The sequence below is a fragment of the Podarcis cretensis genome (assembly GCF_951804945.1).
Source record: "Podarcis cretensis genome assembly, chromosome: 8".
Classification (NCBI taxonomy): Eukaryota; Metazoa; Chordata; class Lepidosauria; order Squamata; family Lacertidae; genus Podarcis; species Podarcis cretensis.
In genome coordinates this window covers 52,888,132-52,902,951 of record NC_137177.1, presented here as the reverse complement: position 1 = coordinate 52,902,951, position 14,820 = coordinate 52,888,132, and the positions used below count along the sequence as shown (strand labels likewise).

Here is a 14,820-nt window from a genome sequence, read left to right as displayed (position 1 = left end):
GAGTAACCTTACACCGCTTGCTGTCTTTATAAACCGTGCTAGCATGGAAAAATCCAATCCCACCAGCAATATCTAACCTTCCTGTATCACAAGTGCATGCTGTAGCCCTGGAGAAGGTATACCTGAACTCTGTTACCTTGGCAGAGGCCCCCAAATCAGTGCTAGTGCACTCGGATCTGCTGCCACTTCATATGAGGAAGGAGCCACCATCACACATCCCTGGGCACTGGCGGACCAGCTGCTGTTTGTGGTGTGTGCGGACCAATGGATGTGAATTAAAATTCACTAAACCCCAAATCAGGCATTCTAGACATTGAAAGCAGATCTGCAATTAAGCACAGACATATGCAAGTTCTGCATATCTTTGTTTGAGTATATAGGAAGGAAAAACTCAGAAAGCTGTGGTGGAGCACCTGCTTTGTGTGTACAAGATTCCAGGTTCAGGTAGCACTGGGAAAGGCCCCTGCCTGAAAACCTGGAAAGCAGCTGCCTGCTGTTTGTGTAAACAAGACTGAGTTAGCATCTGTGGAGAAGCCCTTTACCTGTCCAGTTGCAAGACAACAACCCTGCAGTGATGCCAGTAGGTTTTACACTCCTGTAGTTGTTGCCACCACCCTCCCACTTACTTTTGCAGCCCAGATAGGAGGAGACCTGGGATGAGCCAGTGCACCCAGCACTCCTTGGTCCAGTCTACATACACAAATTGCTGGGGAAAGCAGGGCTTTTGTAGTCCAAGATCAAATCTGCTTACTCATTTCTCTAACAATAAAACAATGAACAGGGTGGTGATGCAATGACTACTGCAATTGACACAAGATAATATCACCAAGGCAACTATCCGTAAACAAACAACAAACGTCCATAAAAATAGCAAAAGTAGTTTCTTTCCCAAATAGGTTTTATCTTAAATAATTGCAAGCACAGTAAATAAAGAGTTCACTTGTAATATATATCAGTGGTTCAGTGCTCATTTCTTCTTGTTCCAAAATAGATGTTATCTTGAACCATTGCAAACCCAGTAATAAAGAGTCCACTTGTGATATGCCTGTGGTTCAGTGCTTTACAGTAATCAGACGTTTCATCGCTAAAGAGCTTAGTCATTGAGCTTTGTAGTAAATAATATACAAGAGAAGACAGTATGTAAATGACTTAAAGCAGGGGTATATCTGTCCCCATCTGCATTTTTCCATTGGGAGGAGCATAGAAAGATGACAATATTCTTCGGTTTGTTAAACCTCCTTCTCGTTTCTCTCCCTCTAAACTTCCTGAAACCCAGGAACGCTGAGACCCACACACCTTATGTTTTCCAGACAGTCTCCTTATAAGCTACTCAGAATGTAAAGGCAGCCTGCAGTCCCCAAGTTTCTCCCAGACCTCAGAAGAGTGTGCTCATCTCTTACAACTCTGATCCTAAGCTTGAAGTTTCACACACACTTACTTAAGTGGTCAGATTGGTCAAATTATGAAACTTTACTAAAAATAAAAAAGCAGGCAAAAGGTCAAGGCAGTATACAAAATAAACCAGAGCACTGTGGCTCTGAAACTGGACAAACCATAACCTATTCACTAAACTATAGTTGTTCTGATCGACTTACAAGTAAGCAGTGAGGATAGTCAGTTTCATAGAAACTCTAGTCTGCATCTTAAGTCTCTCTCCCCAATGCGATCCAGAGACAGTTGCTCAGGTAGGCATCTTAAATACCCTTTTGCATTTGATTGACTTAGGCCCCAATCTGCCCCACCATTCTCTTTCTTGACAGCAGCTTCCTGTGATCCTATTTGAATCAGCCCTTTATTGAGAACCGTGTGAACTGATTTTTTTTTTTTTAATACTTAAAAGAAAGATCACTACCCAGGAAGAGCACATGCTGTCCATGCAAAACGGTCTTAGGTTCAATCCCCGCCTCTTAAACCCTGTCTGAAACCCTAGTGAGCCACCACTGCCAGTGTGGACAGTGCTGTGGCAGATAAACCCATGGACAGTGTCAATGGCAAGGACCTTTCCTATTTATCTGAGTACAAGAAGGAGGAAATTAAAGCAATAGATGGAACAAAGCCCACAGTAGTAGGTTCTGCTTATCAGCTGACCTGTCTGAAAGAGGGACATAAACTTTGGTGCTAACAATGTTGTAGGTGCTTTGCTTCCAACTTGGCATTCTGCAGCCTCTTAGCACATTCCTTATGCTCTGCAACAAGGGGAATGTGCAGGTACAAAAGCATCTGTTGGGAAGGAATGGACTCCTAGGCTCTAAAGGAGCTGAACTCAGGCCTCAGTGCTGTGTTGGCCTGTATACCCTGTGGAAGCTAATAGACAAATACTGAACTACGACGTGCAGAGTAGAGCTGAATTCCTTACAAGTGTGCTTGTGGAAAGCATCACAATCAGCTGGTGAGTGGGCGGCAGCATTTGCTCCTTGCTTTACCATGCAGCAGTCAGTTTTCAGCTCACTGTTTGCTGTTCTTTGCAAAATCAGCATGGAGAGGGGCCCCTTTGGGGGGGGGACAGCTACAAGATGCGGGGGGGGGGACCTCTCCGCTCTCACCTCTTATTGTGTAGCACAGGGGTTAACAAAAGTTGGCATCCCAAAGCCAAGAAAATTACTGTCCAAGCCTTCAAAGTTAAAGAAGCAGTTGCAACAAGAGACCCCATGTGAGTTGGCTATTGATTTTAAGCAGGCTGTTTGTGGCAAACTATCAGAACTGCTCTCTGTGCCTCCTTAGAGAGACTATATATTAACTTTGGGAGATGCTAGTGTAAAGGGGATCAAGGGCGGGAGGGGGGCTGTATGGAGATAAATTAGGTATGGATTGGAAAGTGTGTACTCCAAAGCCACATAAATGATTAACAGCTTCTTGGTTAGAGTATCAGAAAAAAACCAGCATCCGGACTGAACCCTCAGGGGAGCCTGGCGATTCTCCTGCATGCAAGAGCAGGGTGTAAATTGCTGAATATGTTGTCTGCTGCAGGAGCGAGATGGCAATCACACTCCAAGCTGCATCTTGTTAGACTGGTTCAAAGAGCTGCCGCTTCCCTGCTTTCTACTCCACAGCATAAACAGCCAGACATTTGGTGTATTTGGGAGGAGGGGATGTCTCTGCCTGAAAGGTGAACAGGAAGAGTACATGAGAGTTCTAGCCCCAGCTGTGTCCTGCTGCGTAAACAAAGCTCTGTTTGGAGCAAGGATGCCTGTGGCTGGGTCTTGACCTCACTGCAGCAGCAGGAAACTTAAGACTGCTCCAGGCACTGCTTGAATGTGAACAGATCTGTTCATTGGAAACAGAAGTGGTGGCTGAAGGTGCTGCGGCTTTGTAACGTTTTTTCTGTTTTCTCTCCATTTCAGATTGCACCCCCTCCATCGTTGGCAGATCCCCTCAAGGAGCTATTCAAGCAGCAGGAAGCGGTCCGTGGCAAACTGCGCCTTCAGCATAGCATTGAGCGGGTAACAGCAAACGCTTAGGTGTCCAAAGGCTGCTGGGGGGCAGGCCTCCCCACTACCCTTCAGGAGCAGGGGTGCCTTTTGCTCCTTGGTAACTCTGTCCTCCTCTCTCCAGGAGAAGCTGATTGTGTCATGTGAACAGGAGATATTGAGGGTTCATTGCCGAGCAGCAAGGACAATAGCCAATCAAGCAGTGCCCTTCAGTGCATGCACCATGCTTCTGGATTCGGAGGTGTACAACATGCCTCTGGAAAATCAGGTCTGGGCCCGTCTTCTGATGGTGATAATGAGTGGGTGAGGCAGAGATGACGCTTTTCTCACCAAGGTGGCTCTGACTTCATCACTCGTGCATTGGGCCTGTGCCCAAAAGAATCTGCACTTTTTGTAGCTTTGGCTGGATTGAATAATTATTCAAAAGTATTTTTTTTTTTTGTGTGTGTGTGTGTGTGTGTGTGTGTGTGAGAGAGAGAGAGAGAGAGAGAGAGAGAGAGAGAGAGAGAGAGAGAACGAGCAGGTATCTCCTGGTGAGCAACGCTAAATTATCCACAGGGTGTTTGCTTTTGTAATACCTTATGGCATCTTCTCATTAAGCTAATAATGTTGCTTCAGAGCTTTTACATTAAAAAAAGAAATGCTGGGCAACTCTGGGATTGTGGAAACTGAAGCTCTGTTCTCCACCTGCATTTTCTTCCCGACCCCAAAATAATTTTAGTACCAGCAAATACCAAAGATCTGGAGCTGTAAATGAGTCAGACTTGAGCACCCTGTGTTGCTTTGCAGCAAGAAAAGAATTTACAAGTGGCTGCAGCAATGACACCAGCACCTCCTACTGGCCACGTGCTTTGCAGCTGCTTTGCTTGCTTGCCATAAAGCTGTCATTTCAGTGGGAAGCAAGTGCTGCATTGCAGACGTCGGTCCCCATGCACTAGGCAGGATAAGGGAAATTTATTAGCTCTCCATCGTATTGATCTTTTTCATCTGATTTAGAGCTCAGCAGTTCCCAATACATACACTAAGAAGGGAAGATGCTTGGTGCCACATTGCTGGAGGGGTGAGGGTTTTGTTTAAAACAATGGTAGTCAGTATGGTGCCCTTTGGATATTGTTGGACTATAACTCCCATAACCCCCACCCAGTATGGTCAGGCATGATGGGATTTGTAGTCCAGAAACACCTGGAGGGCATCACATTGATTATCCCAGTTTGAAAGATCCAAGGGAGATCCTCTTCGAAAGGACCAGCTGAATGGTGTGGTGCATTCCTTAAATATTGCAAAAGTAGAAGGCCCTCCACCTGCATGCTTTAGACTCTTCTGTAGTGAGTCATATTTGTGTGAGAGAGAGAGCAGGTGGGGGGGAGAGAGAAAACGAGCTCAGAACTTATTTTGGTCTGTGTTTGCCTCTCCTAAACTCCCCTTCATTCTATGTCTCAGGGAGATGAAAACAAATCCGTCAGAGATCGTTTCAATGCTCGCCAGTTCATTTCGTGGTTACAGGATGTGGATGACAAGTATGACCGGATGAAGGTGAGCAGTAAAGCAAAAGCATTGGCAGCACCAGGTCTATGGGGGACCCCCCCCCACTTGCATTTTAGTAGAGAGGGTTGGAAATAGAGACTTCTTCTGAAGCAAGTTGGTTCTTACCACTTGCTGTTGCCTGCTTAGGAAGTAGGCCCTCTTGCCTGAAATGTGGAGTGATATCTGTCCAGAAGGGTGGGGGTGGGGCAATAATAATTGTCATCACAGAACATCTCCACAGTGCATCTGATGCTTCCCAGTTGAAGGTGCTGTGGGTTTTGAGCATGGTTAACTTGGACACAAACCAGCTGGCATCTGCTGGAATTAGAGAATTGTGGAGTTAGAAGGGACCCAAAAGCTTATCTAGTCCAACCCCCAACAATGCAGGAAAAAATTAAGGCAGCTTCAGGTGTTTGTTTGTTTGTTTGTTTGTTTGTTTACATCCCACATTTTACCCTGACTGGGACTGTAAGCAGCTTACAGATAAAATGGAAAAAAATAGAAAATTTAAGTATTAAACACAAATAGAATTAAGGCAATATATAAAAAGATTTATTAAAAATACAAATAACAACAATAAAAACATAACAGCACCAGCGCTTTCCTTAGAAACAGTCAGTTCCTAAAAGCCTGTTGGAATAAAAAGGTCTTTACCTGCCAGCAGAAGGACAACAAGGAGGGAGGCAGTCTAACTGCTCCAGGACAGGAGTTCCAAAGTCTGGATGCAGCCACCAAGAAGGCTCTCTCCCACATCCCCACCAAGTGTGCCTATGAGGTAGGCAGACTGAGAAAAGGGCCTCTCAGAGCCCCAGCAGGTTTGTATAGGAGAATATGGTCTTTCAAATAGCCTGGACCTAATCCTTTCAGAGCTTTATAGGTCATAACTAGCACTTTGAATTGTGCCCAGAAACAGACCAGTAGCCTGTGGAGCTGTGGTAACAACCTTTGGGCCCTTCTGTGTCAGAAAAAGTATGATGCACTCAAGGTTTCCATATTTTCCAAGCAGAGCTTTCATGTGCTGTTCCAAAATGCAAAGATACTTTTCATCCAAGAAATAAAGAAGGTATTATTGCCACAGATGAAGAGTGGGTACACTTGAAATACATTATGATTCACATCTGACAGTCAGAATGCTTTTTTCTTCAACATCTTTTGAGGTTTGCCTCTATTTCATGGTTTGGAGGTTGTGCCTCGGCATCACTCCCACTCCCGAGAACTGGTAACATTTGAGGTTAACCTTACAATAAGTCCACATCTCACTGTGCCGTACTCCAGGTAGACTGAGCATACTCATCCCCTATTTATCGTGTTTGTTTCCATTGCAGAGCAGGCTCACAAGGCCCATTGCTCCAAATGCCCCTTTCATATGGTGGTGTTTCAGCTGGCTCTTCACTGTCAATTCCTCTGCTCCCATCCTATCTTCTCCCTTAAACTATTCTGTTGGGGTTGCCAAGTTCGCTTAGCTGCTCATCGTCCACCTTCTCTGAGTCAGGAGGCCTCTTTCTTGATGCCTGACATGCACAACCCCAACGGTATCAATTCTGGGGGAGAGGGCACACCACAGTTCATGTTCCCTGCTCCCAGCCTTTCAAGTACCGTATTTTTCGGCCCATAGGGCGCACTGGCCCATAGGGCGCACCTAGTTTTTTCGGGGGGGGGGGGGAATAAAGAAAAAAACATTATTCCCCCCCCCAGGCACAGGGCTGGGGCAGGGGAAGCCCGAGCTTCCCCCGACCCCAGCCCCCAGAACAGGCTGCTATCCGCAAGCCTAGGGAGCCCGGCGGGAAGTCGCGCTGGTCTCCCCAGGCTTGCGGATATCTTCCCTAAGCCCGGGGCGCGTGGCTTAGCTCGCCCCAGGCTTTGGGATGCAGGCAGCTCCCACCGCCAGCCTCCAAACCAGATCGGGGAACAGCGGAAAGGTGCGCTCCACCTCCTCGCTGTCCCCCAAGCTTGTGGGGCTGGCGGTGGGGAGAAGCACGCTTCTCCCCTTTGCCAGCCTCCAAACCAGGTTGGGGATCAGCGGGAAGGCGCACTCCGCTTCCCCGCTGTCCCCCGAGCTTGTGTGGCTGGCGGTGGGGAAAGCAGCGCTTCTCCACCTTGTGGGGGCTTTCGGATAGCTTCCTGAAGCCTGGAGAGCGAGAGGGGTCGGTGCGCACCGACCCCTCTCGCTTTCCAGGCTTCAGCGAAAGCCTGCATTCGCCCCATAGGATGCACACACATTTCTCCTTCACTTTTGGAGGGGAAAAGGTGTGTCCCATAGGGCGAAAAATACGGTAAGCATTGCAAAAAGCAGGTCCAGTTGCAAATGGCACAACTCCTTTGATTCCCTCCCATACAGTCAGCTGCTTTTTCCATTAGACTTTGAAATGTACAGAAAACATACTAGGTTATAAGTGACTGAAAATGTTTACATTTCTGTTCATGAAACTAAAAAACATTTGCTTTTCTTTAGTTCATTTCCCAGGTTTGCTAATGCCTCATTGCCTATTTATCAGTAATGTAAATGTTTTCAGTCAGTTGTACCCAAGCGTGTGTTCTCCATCACCAGCCACTTACTTTTTGCTGCCTTCTCCCTTTCTTCAGAACTTGAAAATTTGTCAAGGCTCTTGCCTGATTTAAAAAAGACATTCTAATAAATTAAACCTGCATATATACTTCATAGTTTTGAAGAAAGCAGCATTCTTTCCTTGTTTTTGGAGGAAGCACACACTCAGCACAGCAGGCACCATCTGTGATGAGACATGCCCTTCTGTGTGTGAGAGAAGAATGTATGTGTCTTCTGAGTTGATGTTTGCTGCCTGCTGTCTTTTATAAGTACTTGCATTAACAATTAAAATTTAATAAGCTGCTGTATTACTTTTAAAAATTGACTGAATGCCTTATCCCTGGCCCTTTCCTTATTTCATCCTTAATTGGCCCAAGAAGAGAGATCATATTGCCTGCTTAGAATCTCCTCACACAACACAGCAGCTACTATCTGAGGACCTAGTTTCTCTCTGAAATGAGCTCCTTGGCCTTTGGATCCTATTTATGGTTAACATTCTGCTTTTACAAGAGTAAAATGAAACAATAGAAAAGCACAACTTACAACAAAACACTGATGAATAAAACAGTAAAAAGTAGCAGTCAGAAAAGCAGGAATTAACAGCGGAATAATTAAATGCCCAAACCCTAGTGAGATGGAAACATCTTCAACAACAGATAGCTAAAAACAGAAATTGGGGCCCCAGAAGATCTCTATCAAGAGGACAGTCCACAGGAATAGCCAACATGGTGCCCTCAGTATGTTGCTGGACTACACCTCCCACCACTCCTAACCCTTGAACATTTTGACTGGGACTGATGGGAGGTGTAGTTCAACATCATCTGGAGAGCCCTCGATTGGCTATCCCTGCTCTATTGTTCCTGGGCTGTTCCCAGGCTAACACCAGCATTTTAAATGCTCCACTCCCACCTAATTGTGTTTGGTTTTCTTTTCTGGTCCAGACGTGCCTGTTGATGCGACAGCAACATGAAGCAGCGGCCTTAAATGCAGTGCAGCGAATGGAGTGGCAGCTGAAAGTGCAGGAGCTGGACCCTGCTGGGCACAAATCGCTCTGTGTGAACGAGGTGCCCTCGTTCTACGTGCCAATGGTGGACGTGAACGATGACTTTGTGCTCTTGCCGGCATGACAGTACCAAGCCTGGAGACATTCTCACTGCAAACTGGCATGGGTGGGTGCCCCCTGAGGATGGGTGCAGGCGCTCACACACACCCCAACCGCTTGCTGATGAATCCCAAGTCAGACAAGGAGGAAGAAGGAAAAAAAATCAATGAGAAAATCAATGGCACTTTCTTCACACTGTCTCCCTGCGCACCAGGCAGCAGGAGCAGGGGAAGGTGAGGTGCAGGCAGCTCCTTTCACACCGGTTGCTGTCTCGGAAGGCAGGCAGCTTGCGCACGACAGCATCTTACCAGACTGGAGGGAGGAAGGAGAGAGACCGATGGAAGCAGGGAGCAAGAGAAACCCTGAGACACCCCCCTCTGTGCTGCATCGGCTGCCAAACAGGGAAGGGAGGTGACCAGGGCCGTTGACACACTCACAATCACAGCAGTTGTTTCAAGCGCTTTGATTCCTCCCACCCCCCATTTGCCTGTGGGTGGATCTTTCCTCAGATAAACTGCAGGGCAAAACTGTGGGGGTAGGTGGGTTCTGGGGAGGGATGGGAGAGTTCTTTGGTTTCTTCTTGCATCCAGGCTACAGTAAAATAAGTTGATAAAAAAAGAAGAAGAGAGCACTCAGCCAGGCCCTGGAGGTGGCACAGACAAGGGCCAGGCCACTGGACTCGAGACCCAGGACATGCTCCAGGTATCCTTCAAAACCATGGGGAGGCAGCAGCCACCTGACCCTGTACAATATGTGGCGCAGAGCAAGGACTTTGCAATTCAGTTTTTAAATGGAGTAAAATCCGTATGGTTTATATATATATATATATAAATATATATAAATATATATATTTTTCCTTTAATCTTGGGCATTTTGTTTCTCTTTCTGAGAACATAACTTGAAAAAAAAGATAAAACACTACAAGAGCCAATACTCGTATAAAGATAAATTGTATCCCATAAAAGCTGTACAGTTTTTATATTCATTAACAATGTACTTTTGCTGCCTTCTAGATAATTTATTTTGCAACACATTACTGCACAGTTGTAAATAACTTATGTACTGTAACATCACTTTCAGTCATGTGTAAAGAAATAAATAAATTAATTAAAATTACCTTTGTATGTATAGTTCACCCTAGGCAGCACCCTCCCACCACCACCCCTTTCCCACTGCTCACCCCCAGGGAAGGGGAAAGCAACACACACCAATGCAGAGGCCAAAGGGGTGAGGGATGTGGCCTTGTTGATCCTGTGGAACAGGTGGCCTGCAAAACAGGCAAGAGCAGAGCATGCCAAATGCTCATGTTTTTACGCTCATCCGGTTTCTTTCCTTCCCAGTTTTGAATTTTGAGCAAAAACCCGGTGCCCATTTTCTGTGCAGAATCTGCAGCTACATAACATATTTAAACAGGGTTGCCTTGGAAGGGTCTAAAGGGATGCACATTCAGACTTGTGAGAGTCCTGCCTCCTCATGACAGGATGGAGTGAACCAGGGCCCCTGTGGGCTGGGGAGGGTGGGGCGTGGATGAGAGGGAGAGAGAGCAGCCAAAGCCATTTCTCAAACCAAAGCCTGAAGCTGTGACAAAAGGACACAGGTGCTTCAGAAGGATGTGCTTGGAAGCAGTCCCCAGCCTCAAATGCTGTTTGAGAAGGCAAACATGCAAAGCAAGGGGCCCTGTAAGCCCCAACATCTCTTCCTCTTCACTGAAGAGGTTTCTGACCCAACATTTCTCAGGGTACGAGTTGCTGATAATATGCCAGAACTTCAAATTAGGGAAGTTCAGTGCAGGCATTCTCCTTGTCCTGACGTGGCTCCCCCATTGTTAGTGTAGGCCTGCTGGATTGCTTGCTAATTTGGTGGTCAGCAGGTTGAAGTGTGGTTTGCAGTTTGATAGTTTGGGCTCTGCCACTCTTGCCTTGGAGCACAAGATGAGGCCAGAGTATTCCTGAGTTGAGCTAACAGAACTAAAAATACACCCCCTTCTCCTGAACTGCGTCAGAAGGTGTTATGTGGGCTTGTGTTGTTTCCTATTCCATAGTTGCCTTCTGATGTTGCCTTGGCTCTGTACTCTGAACAGTTGCAGAAAATCATGTTGAGTATCTGTGGCACACTATGTAGCCCCTTCCAGATGTGTAGCCACCAGTCAATCACATTCTGGGCAAGAGGATGGCTTAGAGAAGCAAAGATTATATTCCCCCAGAGGGAAATTTTTGTGGAGGCAGGCTGAGGAATTTGTGGTTCTGTAGCTTAAGGACTTGTTCCTAAATCCTCACCATTCAGGAAAAGTGCATGTTGTGTTGCCGGGGGGGGGGGGGGGAAATGCCTTGCATTGTGTGGTTCCTGTGTTAGCAGAGAGCATCATTTTATTGGTCTTTTGGTTTAGCTAAGTTGAGCTCTAGGCCCACTTTCTGGCTGGTGTGTGACATTTTCTGAGAGACCTTGCTTCTTTGCATCTTCTGTGATTGAAGAGAACCCATTGCTCCCCAGTTTTCCATCAGTGTAAATCCCCTAGCTAAGGCAGGCAGCAAGAGTGTTGCAATGTGGGTTGCTTGATCATGCCCAGTCCTTGTTGCATATTCTTAGGTGTGCAGACACTAGCCCCTGGTGACTATGTGAGAGGAAGCAAAGTGCTTGTTGATGTTAAAAGCCATTCTCTTCAGTGCCTGGTCAGTCTGCCCTCCTCTTCTTTGGCTGACCCACATTGGTAGGAGTTCCTGCCACTCCTCCCAATTTTTTAAAAAATAATTTGTATCAGGCCAGGTGTTCCTTTGGCACTGCTTCTCTCTCTGCTTTGAGTCATTGGGTGGGGTGGCAGCTTGATAATCTGTGAACCATTTTAGGAGACTGCAGGGAAGGGGCAGGCAGGCAGCTAACAAGCCATTAGTCCCACATCATGCCTTAGCAGCAAAGGTTCCTTTTGAAATACAGTTTAGTGGAGGAGAACCCATCTTCCTTTAAACCTTTTGGAGGGAAAAACCATCTAGCAGATAGATGCCAGTTTGGCATTTAAAAAAAGAAGTAAAACCCAAAACCTATACACAGAACAGGCCAGGAAGACTATTTTATATTTTACTTTCACGTGCATATGATATTTTAAAAGTATCACGACAGTTGCCTCCTCTGAATTGTTTGTTGCTGCTTTAAAGGCATGGCAGTAGCTGTGGCAGGGAATTGCTAACCTAGCGATTCCCTTACCCTAAGCAAGGAGGTCTTCCAAATGGCCTTCTCACTCACCATTGGTCAGAATTCTGGGGCTTTGAGAGCAGCCTCTAACATTGATGGGGTAATGACTTGACTTCCCAAAGATGGCATCCCCTGCCAATGCCACCTCAGCCACATACGTCTCCCTTGCTGATTGGCTCACATATACCCATCCTTCACACACAGGTTTTTCATGCCTACCTCTAGCTCCTTTGCTCTCACCCTAGCAAACTGCTTTTGTGCTGCTTACTGGACTGTTTGGGTCCTTCATGGTGGGTGTCTGTGTGCGAGAGACACATTGCCTGTAAACGTTTGTGTTCTGACGCTTTAGAGCCTTGAGAGTGAACATTCTGTGCCCTGGAAGAAACGCCGGTCGCTTTTACCCTGTGTTTCCACAGGAACAACTTAAAAGCACTGCACTGTCCTCCATTCACAGCCAGGGTGGCTAAGGAAAGGAATGGCTGGTTTAGCTAGTCTGCCCTGTTCAGAAACTTCCTTTATAACCACACAGAGTCACAGTGTAGGCCCTGACATCCCCCCCCCCATTATTATTTTTTATATCAGTGAATGGAAAGACTTTCTAAAATCCTCAATTTTAAGACCAGGATACTAGCACGAGCATAACACCCTTCGACACATGCACTCTGTTGATTTGGACTTCAGTGTAAATTCCCCTCCTTGTTAAAAGGCTTCTACCAGACAGTGTATATACATGTAAATAGCTCTCACAGGTCAATTCACAACCTTCTATTTGTACTAGTGTGACTTGCGTAGAATGTGGGGTTTAAAACAGCGGCGGGGTGCGTTGTCTGTAATGTAACAATGTACTTTACTCTTTTTTTACAATGTAGTTTGTGTACATATTGTTTGGTGGTGCTGGTGCTGCCGAGGCCCCTGTTCTGCCACCACACAACTGTCCTTTAGCTGTACAACTTCCTGCGGAAAGAGACAAAGCGAATACAGATGTTATTTTCTACAGTTGCATGTACAGAGAGAAGCGCAGAGATACTGTTGTCCCTCAAGAGATAATGTTCATAAATAAATTTTTATAAAAAAACAACAACTGGGCTCTTAATTTCTCCAGCTTTGCCGAGGTATTAGTGTTGCATCCAGTTTAAGAGGTGAACACCATCTTCTTTGTGTACCCAGGCACCAGTCTTTACCAACCTGGTGCCCGCCAGATGTTTTGGACTACAATTCCCATCATCCCTGGGAGTTGGGACTGATAGGAATTGCATTCCAGAACACTTGGAGGGCACCAGGTTGGCGATGACTGATCCAGACTTTTTGGGCAAAGTGTTCCACATACTCTTGTACTACTAAGTCCTCATGCATGCCTGTTTTTACAGATACAGACAGGGATAGAATCAGTCCATGTCTGGAGTGAGGTTTGAAGCCAGATCCCCAAGATTCAACTCTCCCTCCTACAACATACCATCTTGGGCAGGCAAGGTAAAATCTCACCTGTGTCATTCTAGAAGATACCAAGGGTATTTGGGTGGGCAGCTGGGGTTCTCTTGCACTAGTTGCTCTGCACTGTAGAAGATCCCAGGCTCATTCCCCAGGCAAGACTGTGAAATATTCCTGCCTGCAACCCTGGAGAGCTGCTGCCAATCAGTGTAGATTACTGTGCTAGTAGGAACAGGAATCTGACTGTAAAATGCAGTTTCCTTTGCCCTTTAGTGTAGCCCCAGCTGCAGGACAGGCTCATCACATCCAGTACATCCATCAGTATTGACCCAAACAATTTCCTGCCTGCCTTTTGTATTTATGCAAATTATGTGGGTTTAATCCTTACTTCGCCCCACTGAAACCAAAGTTGGACAACTAACTTGCCACTTGATTTCATTGGGACTAAAGCATAACTAGCTTAGTCTGGATCCAACTCTGTTCTTCCCCCTGCCCCTTTTATACCACATTAAATGCACAGCCTTGGATATATGCTGCTGCCTTGTGTGTTGATGTTGTAAAACCTTCCCTGAGTTTTCAAGAATAGAGCAATGCCAGATCTATACAACAAGCTTTTATTGAAAAATGCAAGCTTCAGCCATGAAGACGCCAGATGTGGCTGGCCTGACTCACTCACCTTTCAAGGTCTTAATGCTGGCTTCTCTGCTTAACTTCTAAAACCAAAAAATGGGTGTTGGGATCCAGGCGTGCATCACCTGGAACACCCCCCTTTTTTTTGTTCACTTAGTGGCCCCTCCACTTAATTCAAAGGAACTGTGAGGACTGAACTGGGATTAAGCATTGGAGAAAATGCTCTAAGTGGTCATAACACGCCAAAAGAACTAAGTTCTTCCCTTAAGGGAGAGCTCGGAGCATCTGTTCCTACTTTCTACCTCTAGCATTTTGCAACATCTCTCCACACAAGTACAGGTCCCATGCAAAGGTCATGAAGGAATAGACTGCATCCACACAGAATAATCCATTTTCTAACACACAGCATCAACAGATCTTGTAAATAACCCCTCTTCTTTCCCTTCACCGGGTGTGGTGAATTTTTGGCCCTTGAGCCGCTGAGCCACAGCTCTTATTATTCCTAGCCACTGACCAGGCTTGTTGCGGCTGATGGGATTTGTAGTTCAACATCTAGACCATGGGTAGGCAAACTAAGGCCCGAGAGCCGGATCAGGCCTAATCACCTTCTAAATCCAGCCCGCGGACAGTCCGGGAATCAGCATGTTTTTACATGAGTAGAATGTGTCCTTTTATTTAAAATGCATCCTTGGGTTATTTGTGGGGCCTGCCTGGTGTTTTTACATGAGTAGAATGTGTGCTTTTGTTTAAAATGCATCCCTGGGTTATTTGTGGGGCCTGCCTGGTGTTTTTACATGAGTAGAATGTGTGCTTTTGTTTAAAATGCACCTCTGGGTTATTTGTGGGGCATAGGAATTCCTTCATTTTTTCCCCAAAATATAGTCCGGCACCCACAAGGTCTGAGGGACAGTGGACCACCCCCCTGCTGAAAAAGTTTGCTGACCCCAATCTAGACACTCAAAGGGTTACCCACACCT

At 46.2% G+C, this 14,820-nt stretch overlaps 1 protein-coding gene and 1 long non-coding RNA gene across 4 annotated transcripts in view; both read left to right on the top strand.

Annotated features, from left to right (window-relative positions):
- The window catches only part of ANKRD11 (ankyrin repeat domain containing 11), a 195,528-nt gene extending 182,662 nt beyond the window's left edge, over window positions 1-12,866 (top strand). For all 3 annotated transcript variants that reach the window (XM_079988691.1, XM_079988690.1, XM_079988689.1), the window contains exons 10-13: window positions 3,342-3,440; window positions 3,553-3,696; window positions 4,869-4,961; window positions 8,439-12,866. In XM_079988691.1, coding sequence (XP_079844817.1) covers window positions 3,342-3,440; window positions 3,553-3,696; window positions 4,869-4,961; window positions 8,439-8,624 — 522 coding nt within the window. In that variant the 3' untranslated portion in view covers window positions 8,625-12,866. The remainder of the gene's footprint in view (window positions 1-3,341; window positions 3,441-3,552; window positions 3,697-4,868; window positions 4,962-8,438) is intronic.
- On the top strand, window positions 5-1,824 carry LOC307223127. Its single transcript, XR_013841965.1, has 2 exons — window positions 5-934; window positions 1,030-1,824. It is a non-coding gene; the product is annotated as an uncharacterized lncRNA (long non-coding RNA).
- Window positions 12,867-14,820: the final 1,954 nt, after the last annotated feature.